Here is a 26,077-nt window from a genome sequence, read left to right as displayed (position 1 = left end):
TGCATTCATTGAGTAGTGACTATGTGTCAGGTACTATTTGAACAGTCCTGGAAAGATTATTTTACTTAATTCTGGCCATAACCCGATAGTACGATCTTCACTTTATAGACAGTATGACTGTAGATCTTCATCTGGCCATGAAATAGAATTGATTCTCCACACATCTGGGAGAATACAAATTTCTCACACACATGTTAAATCCAAAGCTCTTCTTCATAAATACTGATACCACCACTAAAGAATTTTGAAATGACAAATAACACATCCATTTGAAACACAGAGCCAAAGTCAGGGTCTCATAATAGCAGGGAAGAAAGATAGAATCCTTAACAAAATTCTAGCAGACAGAATCCAACAACATATTAAAAAAATCATACACCATGACCAAGTGGGCTTTATCCCAGGAATGCAAGGATTCTTAAATATCTGCAAATCAATCAATGTAATACACCACATTAACAAATTGAAAGATAAAAACCATATGATTATCTCAATAGATGCAGAGAAAGCCTTTGACAAAATTCAACACCCATTTATGATTAAAACTCTCCAGAAAGCAGGAATAGAAGGAACATACCTCAACATAATAAAAGCTTTATATGACAAACCCACAGCAAGCATCACCCTCAATGGTGAAAGACAGACACTTTGAAAAGATGCTGTAGGTCTTAGATACTTGTGGGCTTACCATTTAATAAAGGAGGGTGTCACGGAACTAAGATTTACTCTTGGGATCCTGAAGGAGTTCCTAAGTCCTTAACCTTCCTCTCCACCTCACATATTTCCACGATCAACTTCTGATTAGGAACAAAAAGAATCCCTGCAGTAAGCAAAAGGCTTTTTTTTCCTAGGAGTCTATGAGTTCCTTGAGGGGCAAGAGTCATATACAGCGATCTTTAGAGTCTAGACTAGTGCCGAGTACCCATTAAGTGCTCAAAAAATCTTTGCAGAATTAAGGAGTGAATATTTACAGTTAGTTTCTTACCCCAAGAGAAGCAAGAATAACTCATAGTTGAAGTAAGACATGGAATTAGGCTCTAATTTTAGGGGGAAATAATTAAATCAATAACTAACTGGTAAAAAAAATTAAGTTTGGCTTTTCTAAAATTTAAGTTTTGTTGCCTGTGTTGATTTTGCATGCTTGATATTATTTCTGAAGAAAAGCAAAACCAAATAATGCTGAGGGATTAATACTTCAAAAGAGAAGTGCTGTAAAAATCTAAACTACAATGGTTATGGAAAACTATACTTTTTATTATAAAATTCAACCCACATATCATGTAGTTCCACAAATAGCTTTCCCACATATTGGTTATGTTTAACCATTTGTATCTGTGGCCTTAAATTAACAATGTCTTATTTTAAATTTAATTACTTTTCTTCTAGAAAGTAAGCAGGAAAGGTGTGGTTCCATTTAGACTCTAAATTTCTTTGAAGGCCATTTATTTAAAATAAAAAATTCCCTTTGCTCTTTTAAAATGTCTGAAACTAGCTAAAAACAAAAGAATCTCTAAGCCACTATTGATTTTAGAAGATTATTAGAAAATTTCAATTTATCGTCTCTTACACAAGTCTCATTTTTAAAGATCATCACTATAAACAAAGTTTAAAATGAAGTATATGTTTATTTGCTTCAATTTTAAACAAGTAACTTCTGTAATACTTTAGAAATTAAGAAATCATATAAAACAACTGAATTTTGTCAAGGGTTGTACCGTAAGATTATTCAAAACATGTATAAACTAGCTGGTACATGATGTCTCAATTGGTAGGACGTATTAAATACTTGGGGTGAAATATGTATGGTTGAAGGGGACATTACGATAGAGATAATAAGGGTGGAAATATTACAACCAATTCTCAAAGAATATTTAGATATCATATATCAGTTAAATCAGTATTAATACCTAAATCTGGAGTCACTGATCAAATTATCTTTCAAAGATTTTTCATTAAACAGGACTATTTTCCTTTAAAGAAGGACTATAGTTTAAGAACTATGATGAAACAAAAACATAAAAAAAAATAGCCCTGATTTAAAGTGCTGATAACATAGAACATCTTAGGTTTTTTTTACCTATCTCTGGTGCCTAACATTCACTTTGAATTTTCTTTTCAGTAACAGAGTACATTTAATTTTGAAGTTCTGAATCACACTACTAGAAAGCAATGTAGTTTCTCTGAAGGGGTATGTTTGGTGGGGGGTGTATTTCTGCCAGTAGACAGATTTACTGCTGGTGACTTGATGTCTGTCTGTGACAAGACAGAGCAGGCAGGCAGGAAGGGTGGAGATGGGAGGGCCTTATCGCATGGTTGGTCAAAGAGAAGGTGAAGGGCAGTGGACCTGGGGAAAACACTCAGGTCAGGAAGGGGCAGGCAGAGACGGTGGGCTGGGCCAGATGAGATTCCACAGGCTGAGGAAAAAGAGTCTCTGGGTGGGGGAGACTGAAGCCAGGGAGACACAGAAGACAGAAATTATAAGAGACACCCACGGGGACTAAACCAGACGACAGAGAAAGAGTTTGAGGTGATATGCAGACCCAGCGTGACCATGCAGAGCAGTGACTCAGACAGATGACAGAGGGGAGGAGAAAAAGAGGACAAGAGAAACACAGACAGCCATGCAGGGGACATCAATGCTTAACACACGGTAAAAGGATGAAGATTTCCGTCTTAGACATCACTGGTCCCAACTTACTTTTCCAGCAATTAGGGGACATAGCACTAAGGCCCACGAGACACCGTTGCAGGGACTTGTAAAAACATTCTCTCTCACAGATTAATTTACAACTTACACAAGTTTCAAGTACAGATATAAATTCATATTATTTGGTTATTTATCCACAAGCATTCCAAAATAATTAGTTAAAATCTTTTTATCTTTTAAGGGAAAAGTTAGCTCAGTAAAAGGAGACTTGTCACCTTTACTGCCAGATTCTTTGATGAATTTTTCACAAATTGGGTCAGAAAGCTGTAAAAAAAAAATGGTGGCTATTTTTAATTTTTTTTTTAAAGTGAGATTTCTGGAGTGAAACTACTTATATTCACTGTGATTACTTGAAAACTGAAAAAGCCAAAGTCACAGGATAATACTGGACCTGATTAAGTGTGCATATATATATTTATACATTTATTTATATTATTTAAAATGATTCACTAATCAGTTATTTTCCCAAAGTTTCAGATTTCAGCTAATTACAATGAATGATTCACTGAAAACACAAGAACTTCTAGGGTCAACTTTTAGAACACTCATCCCTAATATTAACTAATAATTATAAGGTAGCATAGAACAATGAATAAGGAAACCAACCTATGAATAACAGCTATAAGGCAAATTCCACAGTAAAGAACAAAAACTGCCTGAAAAGTGCTATTTAGTTAATGAAAACATCACTTAAAGAATTAGAATGTATAGCCTTTGAATGGAAGGAAGCAGAGTGCTAGAATTCTTAAGCAGTACAAGTAGTCAAAAGTGGAACAGTATCATATGTGCTAGTATGTCTTGAATTTTAAAGGCAGTTTACAAGACAAAGTATAGATTTTTCAAAAACCTACTTAATTTGAGCTATGTCTAAAAACATATTAGACAACTCAGTGCATCCACACATTCGGAATGATACCACATTCTAGAAGCAATTACGGTTGACTTTTCATTGCTATCTTTAGAAGGAAGTGATTAGTCACTAACAAAGAAAAGACAGAACTCCTTAGTGTCATTTCCTCAACACATATTTTCGGCAATAAAGTGAAGTGAATATTTAGCAAATATTCAGTAATTTAAGTCAGTGTAAATAGTCTGGATCATCTAAGCAAAGAAATATTGGGGTTTCATTAGCAGGTTTTCTACAGTTCAAATTCACCTAGAAATTGCTAATCTTCTACGCCCTGTTCCAGCAGGGAAATGGGGTTTGACGGGTAACATGTTATTTAATGGTCCCCTTCAACATCTAGAATAAGACAGGATCATCTAAATACAGTAAGTCTTCAAGCTTAATTCTAATCTCTTAAGACATCCACTATGGTTCTTTCCCCCTCACCCTTTACTTCTTCTTCCTTTTTTACCATTTATATACTGTTACCTTTCTAAATTTTGAGGTACTTAGGTTTATATCTACTGTTCTAAGTAAGCTGAAGTAATAAATAAAGGCTATCTCAAGCCATGACATGGGTGAGAACAAATGAGATGGATACAAGTTTGCGGAGGGAATATATGGACAAGAATCAGACATCTAGACCATACAGTTTTAATGAATCTGGGTTCAGGTATTTCCTTAATGGTGGGTGGTAAAAGCTTTCCATTCTGTGTGCCTGGCACAAAAGGCTCACAGGTACATGGAAATACTGATCCTTTCACCCTTCAGGTGTGAGCTCAGTCAGGAGGGTGACCACTGTCTGTCAACCCCCAGAATGCCATACAGATGTGACACCTTTCTGTATGCATTGCTTAAGGCAGAGTGGGATAACTTTAATAACTTTCTGATAACTGTGCTTTATGGTTACCATAAACCTCAGAAGACTGATAAAGGAACCTGATGAGAACGTCAGGTTTTCAAGAACTCAGAGCAAGAGACTGCCGTGAGGGTATACGAGCAATGATTTCAATGATTTCATTAGCTCGGTAGATATCCCAAAATCTAGGGAAAGGATCTCTAAAGTTATTAAATAGACAGGAAAATATGCACTGTCTTTATCAGAGAGGAAAGGCAGAAGATTAGGACTGGAAAGAATGTTCTGGAAGTGTCATCTTCTCAAAGAGGCCATCCCTGGCCACCTTCCTAACAATTCAAATCTTCCCCTCCATGTACATACACCGCGGGTCTTTTCATCTTGTTTTCTATTCCTCCTACCAATGACCACCATCTAACATATACGTGTGTGCTCAGTCACTCAGCTGTGTCCAACTCTTCGCGACCCCATGGACTGCAGCCCGCCAGGCTCCTCTGTCCGTGGAATTCTCCACGCAAAAATACTGGAGTGGGTTTTCATTCCCTTCTCCAGGGGATCTTCCCGACCCAGGGATGGAACCTGTGTCTCCTGCACTGGCAGGCAGATTGTTCACCATTGTGCCACCTGGGAAGCCCATCTAATATATATACTCTCTTTATTTATTCTTTTATTACTGTCTGTCTTCGCTACTAGAATGTAAGCTCCATGTCAGGACTATCATCTACTGTAACTCACTGCTGTGTCCTGGCGCCTGGAGCAGTGCTTGGTCCGTGGTGAACTCTTGATGAATGAATGCGTGGGGACAGAAAGCAGGCACCCACAGAGGCAGGAGGGGAGCACTCTCAGAGGGAGCTGAGAGTGTGCAGGCTTGGCAGCAGTGTTTTCTTATGCTGAGGTCCAGTTAGAACCACCTGGCAAAGAGTGGCCTGTCAGTCGTGGGCCAGCTGAAGCAAGCTGTGTCTAGACCTGTAAGAAGTCAGGAGATACCGTGCTCTGAAACCTGGTCTGCTTTCAAACATTTCTGCTTTGCTGTCCTTTCACCTGGAAGAATGTCTCCTCATGCATAGTCAAAAATTATACTAGCTATTTTTGGCAAGCAACACACCATATAAGATCATTTCTAATTTCATCTTTTACTGCTACCCTAGTTTCTTTTAGCTTTTTGTTTCCTGATTTCTGTGTTCTACTGAATATTTGTCTTTTTGACTATTAGTCTTCCTTTTGATTGCTTCATTATATTTTCTATCTTTCTGTGACTATGGTTTCGTGACCCTTATCAATATCACAGAGAACACAGGAAAACATGAATAACTAAGTTATTTTTTGCTTAAAAATAAGAATGAAGACAGGAGAATGAAAGGGAAAATATTTCTGCAAATGCTTTTTCCATTCCTACAGGAATAAAATAATCAATTGTTTTTTAAATAAATGACAACCTTGAATTCTGAAGTGACTAATGAAAATATATAGCTATATTATATTTTCACAGTACCTTCCTCTTAAAGAACTTAAACTATCCTTGCAGATATTAAAAAATTGTTGTTGTAACATTTCATAATATTTATACATGATAATTAAGGCAGATATTTGCTGCTGTCATTTTATAACAAATGTAAACAACCAAAATGTGGGCTATACAATAAACATATGTCCTATAAACAATTTGTTTCTTTGAATAACAATGTTTCCAATGGGCTCATTTTTACCAGTAAGAAATACTAGTAATATAAAAAAGTGAGGGAACCAGTCACTTGGTACATATTCAAGATCCCTCAAATATCCACCATTCACTATATGTTATAATAACTGAAAAGTTAGACTTCACTTTAAGTATAAGATATACTACTGTCAATTCTTAAGTGTAGAGTTGTCAAGCACATTTGCTTTCCAAAGGAAAATAAAAACAATATGACTGTACTGAAAATAATTATCAGTGATATTTTAAGTACAATTAAAAAATTTTACTGTACCTGTTTTTAAAATATATATGCATAGGTAAACAACATTCATAAAATGGAGCTATTATGAGCATTAAGTCTATTTTTTGGGTAAAGGGAAACATATTTGGTAATAAAGGAAAAAATACAGTATTAGATGAGTATGTATTTTTACAGGTAGTTTCATTGCTTTGACCATGAAACTTCTAGCCAAAAGATGAAAAGCATATTGCTATAAAACTTCGTAAGTTAGAAATCTGGGGGTAAGAAAGGCTTCACTGAACTGAATGGATAGTCTGGACATCCATCTAACTTGTGGTCAGTACACACTGAAAACTTCAAGTAATCTTACCATTACAGTAACAGGGTTATTAATCAGAGTTCCAAGTGTTTCAAAGGTGCTTAAACAACATTTGCCATTTCTAGTTGAATTTCCTGTCATCACCTCCACTATCATTACCTCAATTAAGTAGGTCATAAGGCAATTTCATCATTTCTTATCCATAACTGATGTCTCCCTCAAGCTCCCTGGTGCTTCTGGTAGTGATATTTTCATTATCCCAGTTACTTTTCATTGGAGCTTATCAATGTCGCCCTCCTCCCCACAGCTTCCGTATTTGACCCGTTTGACAACAAGGAGCGCAGATTCTCCCGGAATCATCGCTCTCTTACCCGCTCTGTTCCCACTGCCACTACTTCACCCGTGCACACCGGCTTTACACTCACATCCTGCTGAGTCCATTGCTGCTGGCTTCTCGCTCCTATCTTTTATTCACTTACTAAATTAATCTTTAAAATTCCACTATTATCATGTCATAAAAATGTTCAACATCTTTTAAGGACTCTTTGAGTAAAACTGCTGATCTTGACAGAAAACCCATTCAATTTTTCTAAGCAGGTATGGAAAATTCTGGGGGTACTGGCCCTAAGTCTTCTCTCATTTGATGCAAACTAATGTTGATGCCTGGTCTTTCTAGATGGGGAAACGTGGCTGACTTTATTTTTCTGGGCTCCAAAATCACTGCAGATGGTGACTGCAGCCATGAAATTAAAAGACCCTTACTCCTTGAAAAGAAAGTTACAACCAACATAGACAGCATATTAAAAAGCAAAGACATTACTTTGCCAACAAAGGTCCACCTAGTCAAGGCTATGGTTTTTCCACTGGTCATGTATGGATGTGAGAGTTGGACTGTGAAGAAAGCTGAGCACCGAAGAATTGATGCTTTTGAACTGTGATGTTGGAGAAGACTCTTGAGAGTCCCTTGGACTACAAGGAGATCCAACCAGTCCATCCTAAAGGAGATCAGCGCTGGGTGTCCATTGGAAGAACTGATGTTGAAGCTGAGACTCCAATACTTTGGCCACCTGATGCAAAGAGCTGACTCACTAGAAAAGACCCTGATGCTGGGAAAGATTGAGGGCAGGAAGAGAAGGGGACGACAGAGGATGAGATGGTTGGATGGCATCACCGACTCGATGGACATGGGTTTGGGTGGACTCCGGGAGTTGGTGATGGACAGGGAGGCCTGGCGTGCTGTGATTCATGGGGTCACACAGAGTCAGACACGACTGAGCGACTGAACTGAACTTCCCAGGTGGCTCAGTGGTAAGGAATCCGCCTGCCAATGCAGGAGATGTGGGTTCAATCCCTGGGTTGGGAAGATCCCTGAAGGAAGAAACTGCAACCCCCTCTAGTATTCTTGTCTGGAGAATCCCATGCACAGAGGAGCCTGGTGGACTGTAGTCCCTGAGGTCGCAAAGAGTCAGACACAGCTGAGCAACTGAGTACACATGCAGTGCTGATGCCAGGTTCAAAGCAGCAGAGGGCCTGGAAACAGTGTTTTTTTAAAAACCCTTTTTGGGGTGGGGGGAAAGATATTAATTACACTATCTGCTATGTCCTAGGGACAGAGCAGGACATTATACTATCTGCATAGCTGGAGACACTGCTATGTTCCAGCTTCCAGAACGTACCTGGAACATAAGTGCTCAATGAATTTGAGGAATAAATGGATACGTGTGCTTCCAACTATCTGAACGTAGGGTAACTCATACTTTCGTAACTCCTTACTTTTGTAAGTCCAAATGATGTAAAGTGAAGCAGCGACCACCTTAGGGCACATTTTGCAAACGAGTGCCCCAAAATAATTTGAGATAAGGCACAGATGCTCACAGGCACAGTTCAGAGCTATGACAGTGTGATGCTGGGGTTTGGAGTGTAGTTCCCAGGGAAGGACCGTGGTGGTCCCACACTTGAAGCTCAGGGTACTTGCTGCCTCTATGATGGCTCCCTGAAAACAAATGCTATTTTTTGCTTTTGCCTTTCTTCCTGAAAGCAAAAATCCTCTTTAGCTTTCTTTCTGTTACTGAAAACAGGTACTAACGCAGGTCTTTTGTAAAAGTGAAGAGGCATAAAGGAAGCTTTCAGAAAGTGGGCGATAACTGTAAATGCTGTGGAGTGCATGTGAAATCGCCTTCTGATTTAAGTCACATTTGTTGGAATAAAAACCCACAGGAAATAGAAGGTTATGGAAAGCAGCAAGCTCTGTTCTAAGAAAAATTTGATCAGAGAAGAGCTGAATAGTATAAGCTTAAGTATAAGCTCAGACAAGAGCTGACGACTTAGTATAAGATCCAATGAGCGTGATAAAGAGGCTATCTATCTCTGGTAAACTGTACAGCAAAGTCTAATGAGGTAGTGGAGGAGCAGGGGTTGGAACGAATTGTCTTCACAGAGCTTTAGAGTGTCTTTTTTGAAAGAGCTGCTCTTAAACTCTAACATGTCAGAGAAGCAAAGCTTGAGGCTCAAAAAAAGTTACGGTTTCTTTCCACTTAGGCTTGAACAACCAGCAGAGTTGAAGTTAAGCCTGTTGTTCTACCTACTGCCGTGGAACAAAGCGGCCCCCAAATTCACGGCTTATGACGATAACAGCGTCTGCTGGGCCTGGATCTGAGGGTGCCTGAGGTGGACGACTGGCTCTGGGTTTCTCACAAGGCCACAGTGAGAGCGCTGGCTGAGGCTGGTGTCATCTCAAGGCTCAGATCCTCTCCCAGGGTCACTCACGTGGCTGTTGGCAGACGTTAGAGCCGCGCTGGCTCTCGGCCAGAGACACGGATTCCGTGCCATGTGGGCCTCTGCGTGAGCGCTCACAACGTGGCAGCTGGCTTCCATCAGGGGGAGCAGGCAAGAGGATGAGAAAGGGCCCGAGGTTTGCCAAGAGTCACGGGTCTTACCACGTTCCCCATTATCCTTAAGCAGCGGGCTGGAGAGGATGCTGGGATGACTTTTTGAACACTCAGTTATGGGGCCTGTGAGATTTCTGATATCATATCTAGGAGTGAGGAGCAGAACTGGGGCTGGCTTCTCTTCTCTCCTCATTACCCTTGGTGTCTACTAGCAAAACTACTGCTTCCCATTCCCATGACTGTAGGCTCCGTTGGTCTAAAGGTTGCATCGGGAGGAATGCTTCCATAAGGTATCACAACAATGACTCCACTGAACTGAAAGTGAAACTGCTATCTTATACCACTGGACGAACAAGCAATGGAGAGTGCTACTATATTGGCTAGGGGCACTAATCCTGATCACTAAGGAAAACCTGAGTTGCTGCTACACAATGGCAGTAAATAGGAGTATGTCTGCAATGAAGGAAATCCTCCAGGACATGTGTTAATATTGAACACTGTCTGTGATTAATGTCAACAGAAAACTACAGTAATGTAACTCCTGCAGGACTGCTAATAGCTCACACCCTTCAGGAATGAAGATACGGGGCATCCCATCGGGCAAGGGATCATGACCAGTTGAGGTGCTTGCTAAAAGCAAAGAGAATATGGAATGAAGGTAGTTATACATACCTGCTACATGACCAGTTGCAAAAAAATGAAGAAGGTAATGGTTATGAGCATTTCCTCCCTATTTTGATGTGAATATATATAGGAAATATTTTTTGTTTTCTTCTGCCTTATTCCTTATCATCTCATGTAAGACGTGTCAATAGTAATTAGCTTTATCTCTCAGTATTAAATTACAGGATATCAAAGATGAGAAGAATGAACGTCATTCAAGGACAAAAAAAGGGCATTGTATCCTCTCTTTTAGCACGTATTCAGTTGTACATAGGGTAGTTATATCATGTTAGGTGGAAGCAAGACTGCTTTAATGTCTTTGTTTGAAGAGTGTCTGGTTTAAGGAGATGTATATGAGTGCCAAGGGGTGCACTGTGGAGGTTCTGCAGTGAGGCACTTTGGCTAGGTTGAGCTATGATTCCCAGAATTCCTTTTCAAACTGTACATCTCTGTTTAGGCTGGTACAAAGGGAGACTTCTGTCGGAAATCTGGGGGGTTAAAGTGAAGCAGCAGCCATTTCAAGCTGACACACACTGTTTATCTGCTGGCTCACTCGGTGATTAGCTTCATGACAAAGGGCACTGGCCTCTTCAGGAAGCCACACCACCAAGGACACGGACACGGACAAGAACTGGCACGGAACAAAGTCCATCCTTGTGGGCTCCAGCTCAGGGTTATGGGTTTCAGCTCATCCTGCTCTTCACCCCTTTATATAATATCTTCCTTTAACAGCTGTCTGCTCTGTAGACTCAGCTCTAGCATCACAAGTAAAGGTGACATTCTGATAGATACTGCTCAATCAAATCTGATCCAGTCCTAGGTCAAATCTCTATAACAAATCCTTTACTGTCTACAGTCTATCCTCATTATTTGTGGATTCCGTATTTCCGAATTCACCTACTAATTAAAATTTATTTGTAATCAATACTCATGGTGTTTTGTTATTTGTGGACATGCACATGTGGAAAGTGGTAAAAGAAAAATTTGAGTTGCTCAACAGGCATATTCGTAACTAAGGTCAAACAAGGTCATGCTTTGAATTCTTGATCCAGTTTTGTACTATAAACAATTATCCTGTAGACTACTTAGCGCCCTGTTTTTCACATTGCTGTGCTTTTGTTGATGATTTTGTTCTCTGAAATGGTGTCCAAGTACATGCTGAAGTGTTAAGATAACGATGTATCTTATGCAGAAAGTAAGTCCTATTCGGGCATGAGTTAGTGCCATGGACTGTGAGTTCAATGTTAGTGAGTCATCTATATATTAAATAAGGCATCTTCAAACAGAAACACTCATAAAACAAAAGTTATATACATTGACTGGTTGATGAAAACGTTGTGACCAGAAGCTTCCAAACCTAATCCTGCATTTTCCTTAGGAGTAATGATTCAGTATTCGCTGATTCAGTGTTCTCAGAGACTTCACAAAATATAACCACTGATAATAAAGAGAATATATTGTAATTAATGCACACGTGCACACACACACACACACACACACACACATACACACACACCCTGTGGCATATATATCTCCTACTAGTCTGTTTCTCTGACTGAACCCTGAATGATATACCTGGAAAGTTTAGTTATACTAATAGTGAAGCTCAGTTCAACTTTAGGTATTAATGATGGTAAAATTTAGTTATCATAAGAATTCTTAACCTAGTAGCTGAACTGTTCTCCAAATTATTTCCTTCAAATACATAAACATGTATGCAACTTTAAGTACTTTGCGATTAGCTATCTCCTATGGTTGTTAAACGGAGCAGTTCAAGAGGAGAAGAGGCCGGCAGAGGATTAGATGGTTAGACAGCATCACTGACTCAATGGACATCATTTTGAGCTAACTCCGGGAGACACTGAAGGACAGGGAAGCCTGGTGTGCTGCAGTTCATGGGGCTGCAAAGAGTCGGACACGACTAAGCGAATGAGTAACGTGTTCAAAACTTCTGCTCATTCTCTGGCACCTATGACCAGCAAACCCATTTCTGTTCTGTATCATAATCAGACACTACTGCTCACTTTGCGTTTATCATAAAAACTGCGAAAGCCCAAACCAGAAAGCAATGAGAAATGTCACTCTTTCTTCTGACCTAGAGATGAGGGACTGAAGCACAAACCTTTCAGGCTGGAAGTCAACACCAACCTCAAACTGTGTGGAGTCCACTTGCTCCCTCGGGTGCTCAGCCCGCCCCCTCTTTTCTTTCAGTGGAAAGGCTGGTCTCGCCTGTTCATAGTTCCCCATGAAATGGACATCTTCTGATTCACCCAGCCCTTCCTCCTTCATTGGTGTTTTCTTCTGTCCAGAGTATCAGCCTGCACGTCTTCCTATGATCCAAGTCCTATCTAACACAAAAGGTCTAACCAAAAGCTTTGACATGAAAAACGTCTCTAGACTCTAGGCCACAGCAATCTTCTCTGAACTCATAGGCTTGACTTCCTACTGGATCACTGAGTTGGTCATTAATCGGAGACAAATACTATTGAGATGCTGTATGGCTATCCAGTCCTTGTTTTACTTAGGTTTTAATTGTACATCTTGTCTCCCTAGGCTTCAACAGCAACTGTCTATATTACTCTCAAGTTGTTTTCATCTATTCTTCACTGGGTTTGTTGGTAAGCATCTTCAACCACTTAATGCATTTTGGGTAGTGTGTCAGCCCCATGCCATATGTTACCAATAATTCATTCAGATTCAAGGCAGAACAATATGCTTAATTCACAAAATAGAATACCACATTTCATGAGCATATTTTTTCACCTTAAAAGCATTCTATACATCTCTCATCAAAGACATACCTGCTGAGACTCGGGGACAGTCAGGCAGCATGGACTCCACTGACGTGTCTAAGGGTTCTGAGCTAGAGACCCAGTTACAACAGTTCTGCAATGTAATAGAGACAATGTTCTGTTGAAACACAATTTAGGGCAAGGCCAACTTGTTAGGCTACAGAGATTAATCTATCCAAGACAACCAACAATTGGATACAAACCATCCAATACAATCAACAATTGATTGTGTCCAATACAATCTATCCAATACAATCAACAATCAATACAGTCAACTCTACCTTTATATACTGTAAGAAATCCTCTTATGTAAGCAGTCAGTAATTAAACTTTTTTCAAAAAAAGTGGAAAAAAGTTTATCTTCTACAATTTAGCAAATTATCTGTCCTGATATTAAGAAGACATGTAACCTTCTGTGAACCATGATGCAATATACTTATAAAAGAAGTCTAGTATTTTAATTAAAGGAAATTGAAAAGGGTGTCTAGTTTTAGTTTTTAGATGAAAATAAATATTAACTTGAACATGTAAAAAACAGCATTATTTTAAAACTATATTCTTTGTCTCTGTAATACTAGAGGAAATAAATTTTGCAACTAATCCTCAAAATGGCCCATATAAATATAAAATCTTTTAATTTTTATTTCAACTTGGTACAGTGAAGGCTATATCAAACAGATCAAAAGAAACAAGTCAGGTGAACTGTAGCTCTGAGGACACAAAACCTTCAGTATTGAAGACAAACCTCTAAGATGATGATTTACAACTTAGATGAAATGGAAATAATCTATATTCCTTCTATACATTTTAAGTGTATATTTAAAGTCTGGGGGCTTCCCAGGTGGTACAGTGGTAAAGATTCCGCCTGCAAATGCAGGAGACATGGGTTCAGTTCCAGGTTGGGAATATTCCTGGAGAAGGAAATGACAATCCACTCCAGTATCTTTGCCTGGAAGATTCCATGAACAGAGGAGTCTGGTGGTTTATAATCCACGGGGTCGCAAAGAGTCGGATATGACTGAGCACGCACGCAGACAACAACAACATTTGAAGTATGGTTTAAAAACTGTGATTAACCTTATATGGCTTTAAAAAAATTTCCAGCACACACACACACACACACACACACACACAGACACACACACACACACAATGACTTTCCAGGCAGACTTTATTTTAAAAGAAATCATCCTATCAATCATGTCGGAAAAATCGCTGATTGCTATTCTCATAAACAAGCATGTGCTGTGTGTATTTAGATGTTTGCTGTCCTGGTTGTGCACCATGGAGTCCGACCTCACTGTGGAAAGATCCTTGACTGGTAGATCAAGTGTCTTATTGTATTTCCTTAATTCATTCTGTCTGGAAGAAGATGTCAGCTGTGTTGCAGTGAGGAGAGAATTTCAAAGGCCCCAGTCCCCACCAATAAAGGCCGAGGAATGGCTTTTGAATAGATTTGTCAAGGCAACCCTACTGTTCTGGGACCAGGGAGAGCAGGAATAACATAAAGGAAGGGTTGCTGTCTGAGATTAGAAAGTGAAATTCACAAAGCATGGCAGATTTTTGTAAGAAACAGTAGATCAATGAAACTACTGAACTGTGTGGGAAAAAAAAAAACATGAAAACAAACACAACATCTAGTAATGTTCTTAAATGTTTTCTTTCTTTTTACGCTTAAAATGGGTAAAATATTACTATTTGCATGTATTACAAAAGCTTGATGGTTTAAAGTGGATATGTATTCTATAATTTGCACTCCTAATCTTAATTAGCAGCTGAATGCAAAACTATACAATGTAAGGGATAAGAAATTATAAAAGAAATAGGGTCTTAGAAGATATTTCATACATTTGAAATAAGTAAAATTAATATTACTATTGATAGAATACCACATCAGAGAGTTCTAGATAATGCGGAAGATTAGCACACAATTAGCCAGCTTTTATATACAATGTGACACTTGCTTGTAAGAAATAAGTATTCTCCAAAGCAGTGTCAAGATATGTAAATGGACGATTTGTTTTATCATTCATCACAACCCCTAATAAATTAAAAAATCATGACTTCTATAGGTACTAAAAATAGGCTTGAAGTGATACTGGAAGATAGCTTCATTGAAGAATGACTTTCTCTTTCCTCTCTTTTTCTTAATTCTTAAACAATTTAGTCTTTTCAATGACAGCAATTAGCTCTACTGACAGACAGGCAGCGATTAGGTATATGTTTTAAGTATTATTCATCCTAGAGGTACCTCCAAATCTGATGAAAGTCAGCTATAACCCAGGTGATATGTCAGTCTTAATACTGTTCACTTACACTTCATGTATGTAAGTATTATAGGATATTTTCAGTATTAATAACAGTAATGGTACATTATAGTATGCAGTTGATTAATCATTTTTTAACTTGCTATCATTGACTTTAAAATCCACAAAATGGATTTTATCCAGGTCACCTTTAAACTCAAAATATTTAAAGCAAAATACAGCTTACCATTTTATGATTCTGAAATTTCAGTTTTTATCTAGTCAAATGTTTAGGTTTTGATTTCTCATAAAATCAGGATAGAAAATAAACACCCTACAGTTAAAGTAAATATGTCCCAAAGTTCTTTGCAATGACAAAGTACTGGTACAGGATTGTAAAGGTTTGATACCATAAGTTGACGTACAAGCGTGGTGTGTTCATGTTTGTGCGACATTTTTATACCACTGGGAAAAGCATACAGAGAAAAGGACAAAACCAGCTAAAAATATGTTTGCCATATGACAGGGTATAATGAAATAAAATAATGTAAACAAACTCGGAAGTATATGAAGGGAAGGAAACATGGGAAAGACATACACCATGACATAAGAACTCAATCTGAAATTCCATCTTATCAAATGTAATTCTCTATTCTGAGACGTGTTTCTTTTCACTGCTTTTCTAATGCTTATTCTACCCCACTTCTCAGTGCTCCGTTTGCATCCTGTCCCAGTTCTTCAGTTGAGATGAACACTAGTGAAGTGTCTTGGATGATGATAGAAGTAGCCCATCAGGAAAGCCCTACTAAACTCAAATCATGCTGGAGGCGTTCCCAGACCCCAGCCATCTTATTCTCAGTCGTCCTGAGTGGACAACAAGACATGCTGGACTAGAGAGACCAACAGAGCCAGCTTGAGCCTCAGATGCAGCCCGGCCCCATTCTAACCAACAAGCAGAGAGAAAGAAGCCTCTGGCCAGAGCCAGCAGACTGAGATGGATCCTGTAACTACAGTTTCTCTGGGTCTGAGGGATAAAGAGAAAAAAGAGGCAATATAGTGATGTCCTCAAGTTAAGCATTTTCCATTTAAAAGTCTTTTACTGTGAAATAATGACTTTACAGGTTTTTGTGGCTGTATGCTGTCTTCTTTATGAAATCCAAAAATTTGTGGTTATTAATAAAAACTTAGAAGTGCCTATTAGGTCACAGTGCTCAGTGACACTGACATCTAAATCAAGGGCTGACAATATTTCAGTGCAGATATGAAGTGAATGAAAAGTTTTCATAAAAAGGTTATACCTTAATGTATGAAGTTTAAAGAGAGAAGCAGGCAGTAGGTATTCCTGTGCAAAGTATTTGGAAGTATTTGGAGATGCCTGTTTCTCTGGTTGAGTGTAGATTTTTACTCATTGTTATGAGTTGTAAATCATCAATGTCTATAGGTTGATCTTTAATATGCAAGGTGTTGTGTCCTTAGATAACAACTATTATTGACCAGGTTGTATTTCCAGGACAGATGCTCAGAATTGAATGCTGATGGGTGAGGGATCATGATTACTACGGAGAAGCACACATCTGGCTTGGCAGCAGACTTTCAGAGACCAGGGATATGTCAGGAAATGACATTCGCCCACTCAGCCTTTTTTTTTTTTTTAATAAAAACTATATATTTAAGTTGTGTAACATGATGATTTAATATACATACACACAGTGAAATGATAACTGTAATCAAGCCAATTAACATGTTCTCATTCACACAGCTAGCATTTTTCAGTGTGTGTGGTGAGAGAACCTGAAATCTAGCCTTTTAGCAAATTTCCAGTGTTCAAAATAGTATTATGAAATACAGTCATCATGCTGTATATTAGGAGTCTAGACTTGTGCCTTCTATACCCCTGCAATCCTTCGCCAACATCTCCCTGGTTCCTCTACCTTCCTGACATCAGGAACCACGATCCTATTCTCTGCTTCTGTGCATTTGACTGTTAGATTCCACATGTAAGTCAGACCATGTAGCACTTTTCCTTCTGTGTCTAGCTTATTTCACTTAGCATAATGTCCTGCTTATGCTAAGTGGGCTCATCTTTGCCCACTCAGCCTTACAGGCCTGGAGCCCAAGGTAAGAAGTCCCTTTGGTTACTTTCTATCTCTTCTTTGATTAAATTAAGATGTATTCAGATACTCCCTATTTCAGTCAGATGAAAAAAATGTACAGATCAATATATTCTGACTTTTGAAGGGGATACCTAATCCAGTCTCAGAAATACTTAAAAAATAAATCTAGATAAATTTTTTTTATATGTCTCACCTGGAATATGAAGAACTTACAATTTAAAAAATGATAAACAGGGATGTTTCTAGTTTGGGGTAAGTACTAAATTCTATATTGGTTATGTTGTGGGAAAAAGGTACCAACAGATCATTTATAAACCTTACTAGTTATATAACACTAGGAGCTGGTTATCTATACATTTGGATGGATAGAAAGTAATTGTCATAAAACATACAAAATTTCTCTTAAGAGAATTTAGGTCCTTGGAAATGACAATAAAGGATGTAGCTAAATTGTGAAAGGAGAAAATGCAATCAGCAATGTGTCAGAAAACACCCCGGTGTTGGAATGGATTAAAAAAAGATCCCACCTTTATATGTTTATTGTGAGAGGTGGAGTAAAAGCATTTTGGACTCGTGCATGATGAAAGCACTCTTTCTAATGGAGAAGAAGGACAGTGAAGAGAGACTGGTGATGTGGCAACACCACTAAGGGATCACATATCTTAGACTTTGTTTGTTCAAAACTCTTTTTAAACATTAACTTTCTGATCCTTACAGTATACCATGAGAACTGGTAGAAGTTATTCACTGTCCCTACGGTGAGAGGTCAGCTGAATAAATACCTGGGTATTCTATTAAAAAAAAAAAACTGGAAGAAAATCAGGAAGGTCAACCAGCTCATTCATATAAATATATGTATTGATTTGATTAAATAATTGCTAAAGCATGGTATGGCTGATGTTAACTTCTTATAATATCAGGAAGGTAAATATAAATAAAAAAGAAATTTCAGCTATATATCTGCAATAGGAATCAAGGAAATGATGAGCTGAAAGCTGTTTGAGAACTGGGAGCATGTTCAATGAAAGTGTGAAAGTGTTAGTCGCTCAGCCGCATCTGACTCTTTGCAACCCCATGGGCTGTCCAAGGAATTCTCCAGGCAAGAATACTGGAGTGGGTGGCCATTTCCTTCTCCAGGAGATCTTCCCAAGCCAGGGATCAAACCCAGATCTCCTGTATTGCAGGCAGATTCTTTACTGTCTGAGCCACATGGAATGAGTTCTTGTACACTCTCAGATTCACAAGCCCTTTGGAAGTATGAAAAGCTTTCTTAGCCTAAGGTGGACCATGGGTTTCTCCTAGCTCAAGGGTCTGCAAAGCGCTATTTCAGCTTTTTACTTCTTCTCCCCCTACTGGCAGCAGTGAGCCATCCATTTAAGAGAGGCATACACAGACCACTTCTTTCTTATAATTAAAACAGTATCAATGATAAATAGCTGGTGGGAAAAATAAATATCGGGGAATAATAACCTAACAGATCATGACCATATTCAGCCAAAGTTCCTACTATCTGTTATATGCATACATATAGTCCATAGAAAGCCAAAAAAAAAAAAAAAAAAACGGAGGGGGGGGAGGGCAAGGGCTCCCAAAAAAGCAATCATTTTTCCGAAGGGTTTTCTATTATTATTTCAACCATGTCTGGTTTTCTCTATTCCCTCTAAATGTTCTGCCTCCAGAAAGGGAGCTTGGGGGTGGGAGGTGATATAAGTTGGTGGGGGCTCCAGATATAAAAGGCTCACACTCATTCATCTCAGCACTGAAAAAAACAAACAAAAAAATCATCTCACCTCTCTCATCCATTCTCGGATCGTTTTGCCAGCTTCTTGATGCCACACGTTGTGGACGGAGTCTGTCAACGCCACAGCAGCCACCTTACTTTTCACATCTGCTTCTCGCTGAATCATCTGTTTTTAAAAAGGAAAATAAAATATTGCCCATAATTGTTTTTCCTACTGGGTACAAACTTAGTCATAGGTAATAATATTAAAAATGAAAAAGCAATATGCATTTCTTGCTCAAAGCTACACTTTTCTACGCGGAACACATGCCCTATTCTTGTTCAGAGATGTGAAAAGACGTAATATATATTTTTTTAAAGATAATACCACTTAAGACTTAGAACTACGCAGCTCTATTATTTTGCATGTGGTTTGACAATTCAAGGATTAAAGGGATCACAGGGGAAACCGGGAGGAATCCCTGAAGGCTTCCATTACAAGTTTCTTCCACCACTTCCTATTTCTGTGCTTCAGGGAAGTCAGTACCAGGGGTTCACTCTCAGCAACTCAGGACTAACTTCTGCTAATTGTCAGGAGATGGTATGTTAGTAAAGAAAGATATCTTGCTTTGATTTCTCCATCTTAACTAGCCAGCTCTTCACCGTGGCCTCAAAATTCCTTGGTGTTTTGAATGCCCACAAAGATCTTCCTCTTCATATTATCAATGTCATTTTGTTTTCTAATGTGTTTCTTTATGCAGAAAAATGATTATACTTTAACTTCTTCTTATAGAATGTTGTTTCCATAAAACTAAATGGTTCTAAAGCTTTAAAAAGAGCCACTTGGTTTGAAGAAATGGAATAATTCATTAGAGGTCTGCAAGATAAAAAAAACCTGAGAAATATTCAATAATAGTTCTAGATTAAAAGAATCAAAAACATTCTAACTCAGCTAACACTAGTAAGTCTAATTTGACACAACAAACATAAGAAAGCTTAATAAAAAATTAGTTACAATACAGTATCTAATAGCCTCAAATTTCATAGCCATGCTCTCACTCTTCCTTTGCATCAAATGTCTTTTCTCCCTCTAAAAAAAGAGCAATTTCTCTATCATGTGCTATTAATTTATTGTCTATCAAAAATAAATTACTGCATTAAAAAAGGAAGAATTCTGAACGGTGATGAAAGCTCACACAGAAAACAGTGCAAGCCATGCTTCTAATACCAAATGATGCCTGTTGGCATTTTGAATTAAAAATTTCTCTCTCTCTCTCTTAAACTCCTTTAAACTCTACATATGCAGATCCCCTTTCACTGAAAAGGACCTAATGGGAATCTAATTCACTGTTAACGCTACCTCAGCAGCATTTCTGAACCTTAAACCTTTGTGTCTTGTGGTTTCTGCTTATGTAATGTGCAAATCTTAAAATCAATGCTGGTTATCAACATGATAATATTACTGCAACACTCACCTGGCAATACCGATAATATTTTAAAAAGCATAAAATAATACTCCAATTCAGGACTTGATATTCATTGTTAAATAGTGTGCTACCTGCTTCTAGATTTTATTTTAAAAATAAGATTCTCACAGTGGCACTAGAATACAGAAATTTAAACCAATATCAGATAATAAAAACCTCAGTTCCACAACAGTGAATCTCTCTGGCTCACAAAGAACTTATATGTCCTTATTCTCATTTTCTAAACAGGAACATTTTTGGACATGGAGGACGATTGTTGCTGAAGCTACAAAATAAGAACACTGCGGTCTCCTGGTATTCTAAGAATATGTCTGCATTCAAAAATATTTGTGCTCAATTTTCTTTTGGTTGTTGTTCACACATGCTGACTTAAATTAGGTGGTAGTGGTAGTGTCTGAAGACATTAGATATTGAGGGCCATTTGTGAAATGATATACAGTTAAAAGAGTTGAAAAGACTGAGGATTTAGTGCAAAAGTAGAAGATCTGGGGATTAAAATTTTACAAACCTGGAAAAATATACAGTTGATAGATTAACTACCGGGGAGGGAGGGGGGCACTTTGGTCTGTTTGTTCATCTGGCTGACATTTCACACAAAGGGAGGTGATGATATATAACTTTTCTTCACATCTCATCAAATCACATTATAATCCAGCGTGATCCTCCCTTACGCTGTTTCAGTTCTTTACAGTTTAAAAAGCACTTTCATATTGTATTACTAGAGGAGGGGAATGGTCAGATTCCAGAGGCTCTGAATCAAGAGCTGTTTACAAATGAACTCAGTCACAAAAATTTTCAAATATTTGACTGCAAAGGATTAGATTTGTAAATCGGTGAAAATCTTAACAGTTTAGTTTTTCTGATGATTCTCCTCTGTGCTGGCCTTGCTGCAGTGGGCAGTGCTGACCTACTTGCCGCTGCCATTTCTGTCCAAAGTCTCTGCGCCTTGCATTTGTTGGGGAGGTTTCTAGCCCCCATTCGCTCCCTCACTGGGAATGAGCACTGATGGAACATGCCGGAGAATGGCAGTGCTGCCTGGGGGTAGACTGAACACAGGAACCAAGACTGTGTAAGAGACAGACCTTAGAAGCAATATAGCTAAAGCAAGGAATGGGTGGAGGCACAGACAGGTAGGAAGACAACTTCTTTAACAGTCCATAGTAGAAGACTGTGATGGTGTGGAAAACCCAGAAATCTGAAAGGAAAGAGGCCAAGTGACCAAAGTCCTACTATATGTCAATCTGAGGTAGAGATGTGCTTTTTATTAGGATCCAAGGATAAGGACATGTTTGAAATTCTCTGAAAAATTCTATCTGTGAGTGACATGAATATTTTTCTGGGAGAGGATGCTCAGCTTTCGTTAGATGCTTAAAGGGATCTTAATTTCTAAAAATGGTAAGAGATCATGATCCCAATACCAATATTTCAAAAAAAAATTCACTATTTTTTTCTTGGTTATAATGTCTTAAGTATGGCAGTATAGTTCAACAGTACATGAACTGTGAACTTCCAGATGTTCAGGCTGGATTTAGAAAAGGCAGAGGAATCAGAGGTCAAATTGCCAACATCCGCTGGATCATCAAAAGAGTGACAGAGTTCCAGAAAAACATCTACTTCTGCTTTACTGACTATGCCAAAGCCTTTGACTGTGTGGATCACAACATACTGTGGAAAATTCTTCAAGAGATGGGAATACCAGACCACCTGACCTGCTTCTTGAGAAACCTGTATGCAGGTCAGGAAGCAACAGTTAGAACTGGACATGGAACAACAGACTGGTTCCAAATAGGGAAAAGAATATGTCAAGGTTGTATATTCTCACCCTGCTTATTTAACTCATACACAGAGTACATCATGAGAATGCTGGGCTGGATAAAGTACAAGCTGGAATCAAGATTGCCGGGAGAAATATCAATAACCTAAGGTATGCAGATGACCACTCTTATGGCAGAAAGTGAAGAAGAACTAAAGAGTCTCTTGATGAAAGTGAAAGAGGAGAGTAAAAAAGTTGGCTTAAAACTCAACATTCAGAAAACGAAGATCATGGCATCTGGTCCCATCAATTCATGGCAAACAGCTGGAGAAAGAATGGAAACAGTGAGAGACTTTATTTTTTGGCTCCCAAATCACTGTAGATGGTGACTGCAGCCATGAAATTAAGAGACCCTTACTCCTTGGAAGAAAAGTTATGACCAACCTAGATAGCATATTAAAAAGCAGAGACATTACTTTGCCAACAAAAGTCAAAGCTATAGTTTTTCCAAAAGTCATGTACAGATGTGAGAGGTGGACTATAAAGAAAGTTGAGAGCCAAAGAATTGATGCTTTTGAACTGTGGTGTTGGAGAAGACTCCTGAGAGTCCCTTGGACTGCAAGGAGATCCAACCAGTCAATTCTAAAGGAAATCAGTCCTGAATATTCATTGGAAGGATTGATGCTGAAGCTGAAACTCCAATTCTTTGGCCATGTGATGTGAAGAACTGACTCATCTGAAAAGACCTTGATTGAAGGTGGGAGGAGAAGGGGACGACAGTGGATGAGATGGTTGGATGGCATCACCGACTCAATGGACATGAGTTTGAGTAAACTCCGGGAGTTGGTGATGGACAGGGAGGCCTGGCGTGCTGCGGTTCATGGAGTCGCAAAGAGTAGGACACGACTGAGTGACTTAACTGAGTAATGGCAGTGTAGTATCAAAAAACTGATAACCCAGACATATTATCCTAAAGTTCATGGTGTATTAGGTTATGTGTGGCAAAGTTACAATTAAATTATTGCTTGCTTTTATCTGTGTGTATAACATTTCTAAGTAGCACTTCATAAATTTCAAAATGAATACTCCCACTTCATTCTGAAATAGTACTGAAATAAATGTATGACTTGTATCATTTCCCCCATTTTGGAGGAGGAAGCTGAAGCTGAGAAATTGGTTAATGGCCACACAGATATGACTCTGTCTGGGATCATGTAAAATGACACAACTCTCACTTGACCATGACTTTATGTCTTCTGTTCTTTCATTTGTATCACATGGGGTCTATTTCTCAGTAATATATTATTATATTCTTGCATAAATAAACTCATTTGATTAATTTCTTTTTCATTGACTTGGACATTTAAAAGAATGGTTAAAACAATTCAAATCCAAATCAGTAAATAAAATTTAAATTCTAAAAATGATGCTAAGATAGAAATCAGCCACAAGCAAAATCAGACTATCAATACCATTAAAAATTACTACTATGGTTCTACAATAAATGATGTCTAGGGTAACAGGGAAACTAAATATTTCTATAAATTATATTGATGATTTGAGAATTAGTACAAAATATTTGATGCTGTCACCTGATATTTTTGCTTCCCCTTAATTCTATTTATTCCATTTATTCTATTTTTTTGTTATAATGTCCTTTCACCTTGGCTTATACACAATTAATCTGTACTTTCCTTCATTGGACTGCATGTCACCAGTCTGACAAGATTAGCCCAGTAAATATCAAGTACTTTGAACAGTAAAAACATATACCATTTGTATGCAGGCTTACCTTATTATTAAAATTTTTGATGTGTTTGAAATTCGGAGCAAAAAACACCGATTTTTTTTTTCTTCCAGAGTTAAGAGTAAGATTTTAAACATTAAGTAAGTGTAACAAAATAAGACAGCTTATTGCGTGCAGGAGTATTTGGTTAGATGGAGGCCAGAGCACCAGAAGGTGGCACGGGAGGGCCAGGGTTAGCAGCAGCGACCTTTGTCCCCCCACGCGCACAGGATCCTTTCACAGGGCTGATACCAGCTCTCCCAGGGATCAGGTAGGCCTTTTCTGTCCCCCTAACTTCCCTCACTAGGCTTTCTCCAAGGCCCTCAAGTGAGGTACCTGCCTACTACCTCCACAAGTACCTGGCTCAATCCAAATACTTCATGTCACCCTGAAAGTTCCTTAATTCCCTTTTTGTACCTACAAACTGTTCACTTTTCCGCGGGTTTCATTTCTTCCAAAACTCCATTGTGGACTACTTTTAGCAAAGGAAAACTTAAAGAGTCTTTTATTTCCCCTAAATTAAATGAAAAAGTTGCTCTCTTTGTCTTCGCTGAGAAGATACGTTTTTGAAGGCAGGGAAATGTTGACGTTATAAGGATGCTCTGCCATGAAATCTGTGGGAGCAGTTTCATGTCTCTCCTCCAGGGTCTTGGATTTTGGAAGTTATAAATCCAAGTCAGTACTAGATTCAATACTCCTCACCTGAAGAAGAAATGAACTCTGAATTGGGCTGTCTTCACCCGATCTATTTCTACAGGAGAAACAGATAATTTTATTCTCCCATATGTGTGACCCAGAAGCCACGGCACTCAGAATAAATATGTCTTATATTTTAAAGTCCAAGGGGACCTTCTGAAAGAGTCGGTGTGGCTTAGGGGGAGAGAGGAGTATATGCGCATTCAGGCCCATATTTATATTTGCATGCTTAATATATTTTAAACATGTTTCTGAGGGAAATATTTTAAAGTCTTTCATCAGCAAAAGCCATTACTTTCTTTTTAAATTCTGACATGTGTTACACACATGTACTATGAGGGTTACAGCATGTGAATCACTTGTACAGGAAAGAGCATTCTCAAAGAAAATCAAATAACGCGTGTTTCCTTCAGATTAAGATCTGACACTACTGTACGTTTATAAATCTGAGGATCATGACTACTGTGTGAGCATGAATGAATCATCACTCTGGTTAATAGCACAGTTGAAGTTTGAGACATCTTTAAAAAAAAAAATATATATATATATATATATGTGTACATAAATAGATCAGCTCCTTCTAGAGCTCCTCCAGTAAAGTTGTTGGAAAGGACCCTTTCACATTTTCAGTGCAGACGGTAATTACACTCAGTGCTTCTACTCAAATGACGTCTTCATGAGTGCCTCCCAACATTTTTTCGCCCTGTAGGTCCCCTTGTGTGTGTACTACGTTTTGTGCAATTGGGCCTACTCAGTTAAAAATGTGCCCATGGCCAGGATGACTAATCAGCCGACACTGGGTATGGCAGAGTCTTTTCTGTTAACGTCTTCCTGAAGAGTCTATTGTACAGGTTGATCCCAGTAACATGCTACCCACAAATACCTATGCTGCAACATAAAAACCTTGGTTCTGTCACCCAAGGCTTTTGAAGTACCTTTACTCATCATAATGAAATATACACAGACTTTGGTAGATGAAATAAGAGGACTAAATTGCCCAGCAGGAAATTCAGACAAGCATGACACTCAGCTCTCACTGTTTTTGCTTTTCCTTTGAAAGTAGACACTTTCAAGTAAGCAGTCTTCATGAGAAGGGTGGTGGTTAGGTTCAAGGACGATGGAGTCAGATTCTCTGGGTTCAAATCCCCACTCTGCCACTTCTGGTAGTAACACCTTGAGTGCATCATTTCAACTTTCTCCATGTCTCTCTTTTATCCCACGTAAAAGGGAGATAATAAATAAGCT

The 26,077-nt window shown here is 38.5% G+C and overlaps 1 protein-coding gene across 10 annotated transcripts in view; it reads right to left on the bottom strand.

The window, feature by feature from the left end:
• Window positions 1–26,077, bottom strand: part of FAM172A (family with sequence similarity 172 member A) — a 395,725-nt gene that overhangs the window by 121,844 nt on the left and 247,804 nt on the right. For 7 of the 10 annotated variants that reach the window (XM_043464656.1, XM_043464666.1, XM_043464665.1 and 4 more), the window contains 2 exons: window positions 19,181–19,297; window positions 13,040–13,124 (listed from right to left, as the gene is read on the bottom strand). In XM_043464656.1, the coding sequence (XP_043320591.1) occupies window positions 13,040–13,124; window positions 19,181–19,297 (202 nt within the window). Of the gene's footprint in view, window positions 1–516; window positions 2,972–5,124; window positions 5,416–10,082; window positions 11,676–13,039; window positions 13,125–19,180; window positions 19,298–26,077 lie in introns of those variants that run through there. The other 3 variants (XM_043464664.1, XM_043464658.1, XM_043464657.1) reach the window with 3 other exon arrangements.

This window comes from Cervus canadensis, chromosome 4 (genome assembly GCF_019320065.1).
Source record: "Cervus canadensis isolate Bull #8, Minnesota chromosome 4, ASM1932006v1, whole genome shotgun sequence".
In the NCBI taxonomy this organism is placed as follows: domain Eukaryota; kingdom Metazoa; phylum Chordata; class Mammalia; order Artiodactyla; family Cervidae; genus Cervus; species Cervus canadensis.
Note: the sequence above shows the minus strand (reverse complement) of the source record. Positions and strands in the feature narration are given on the sequence as shown.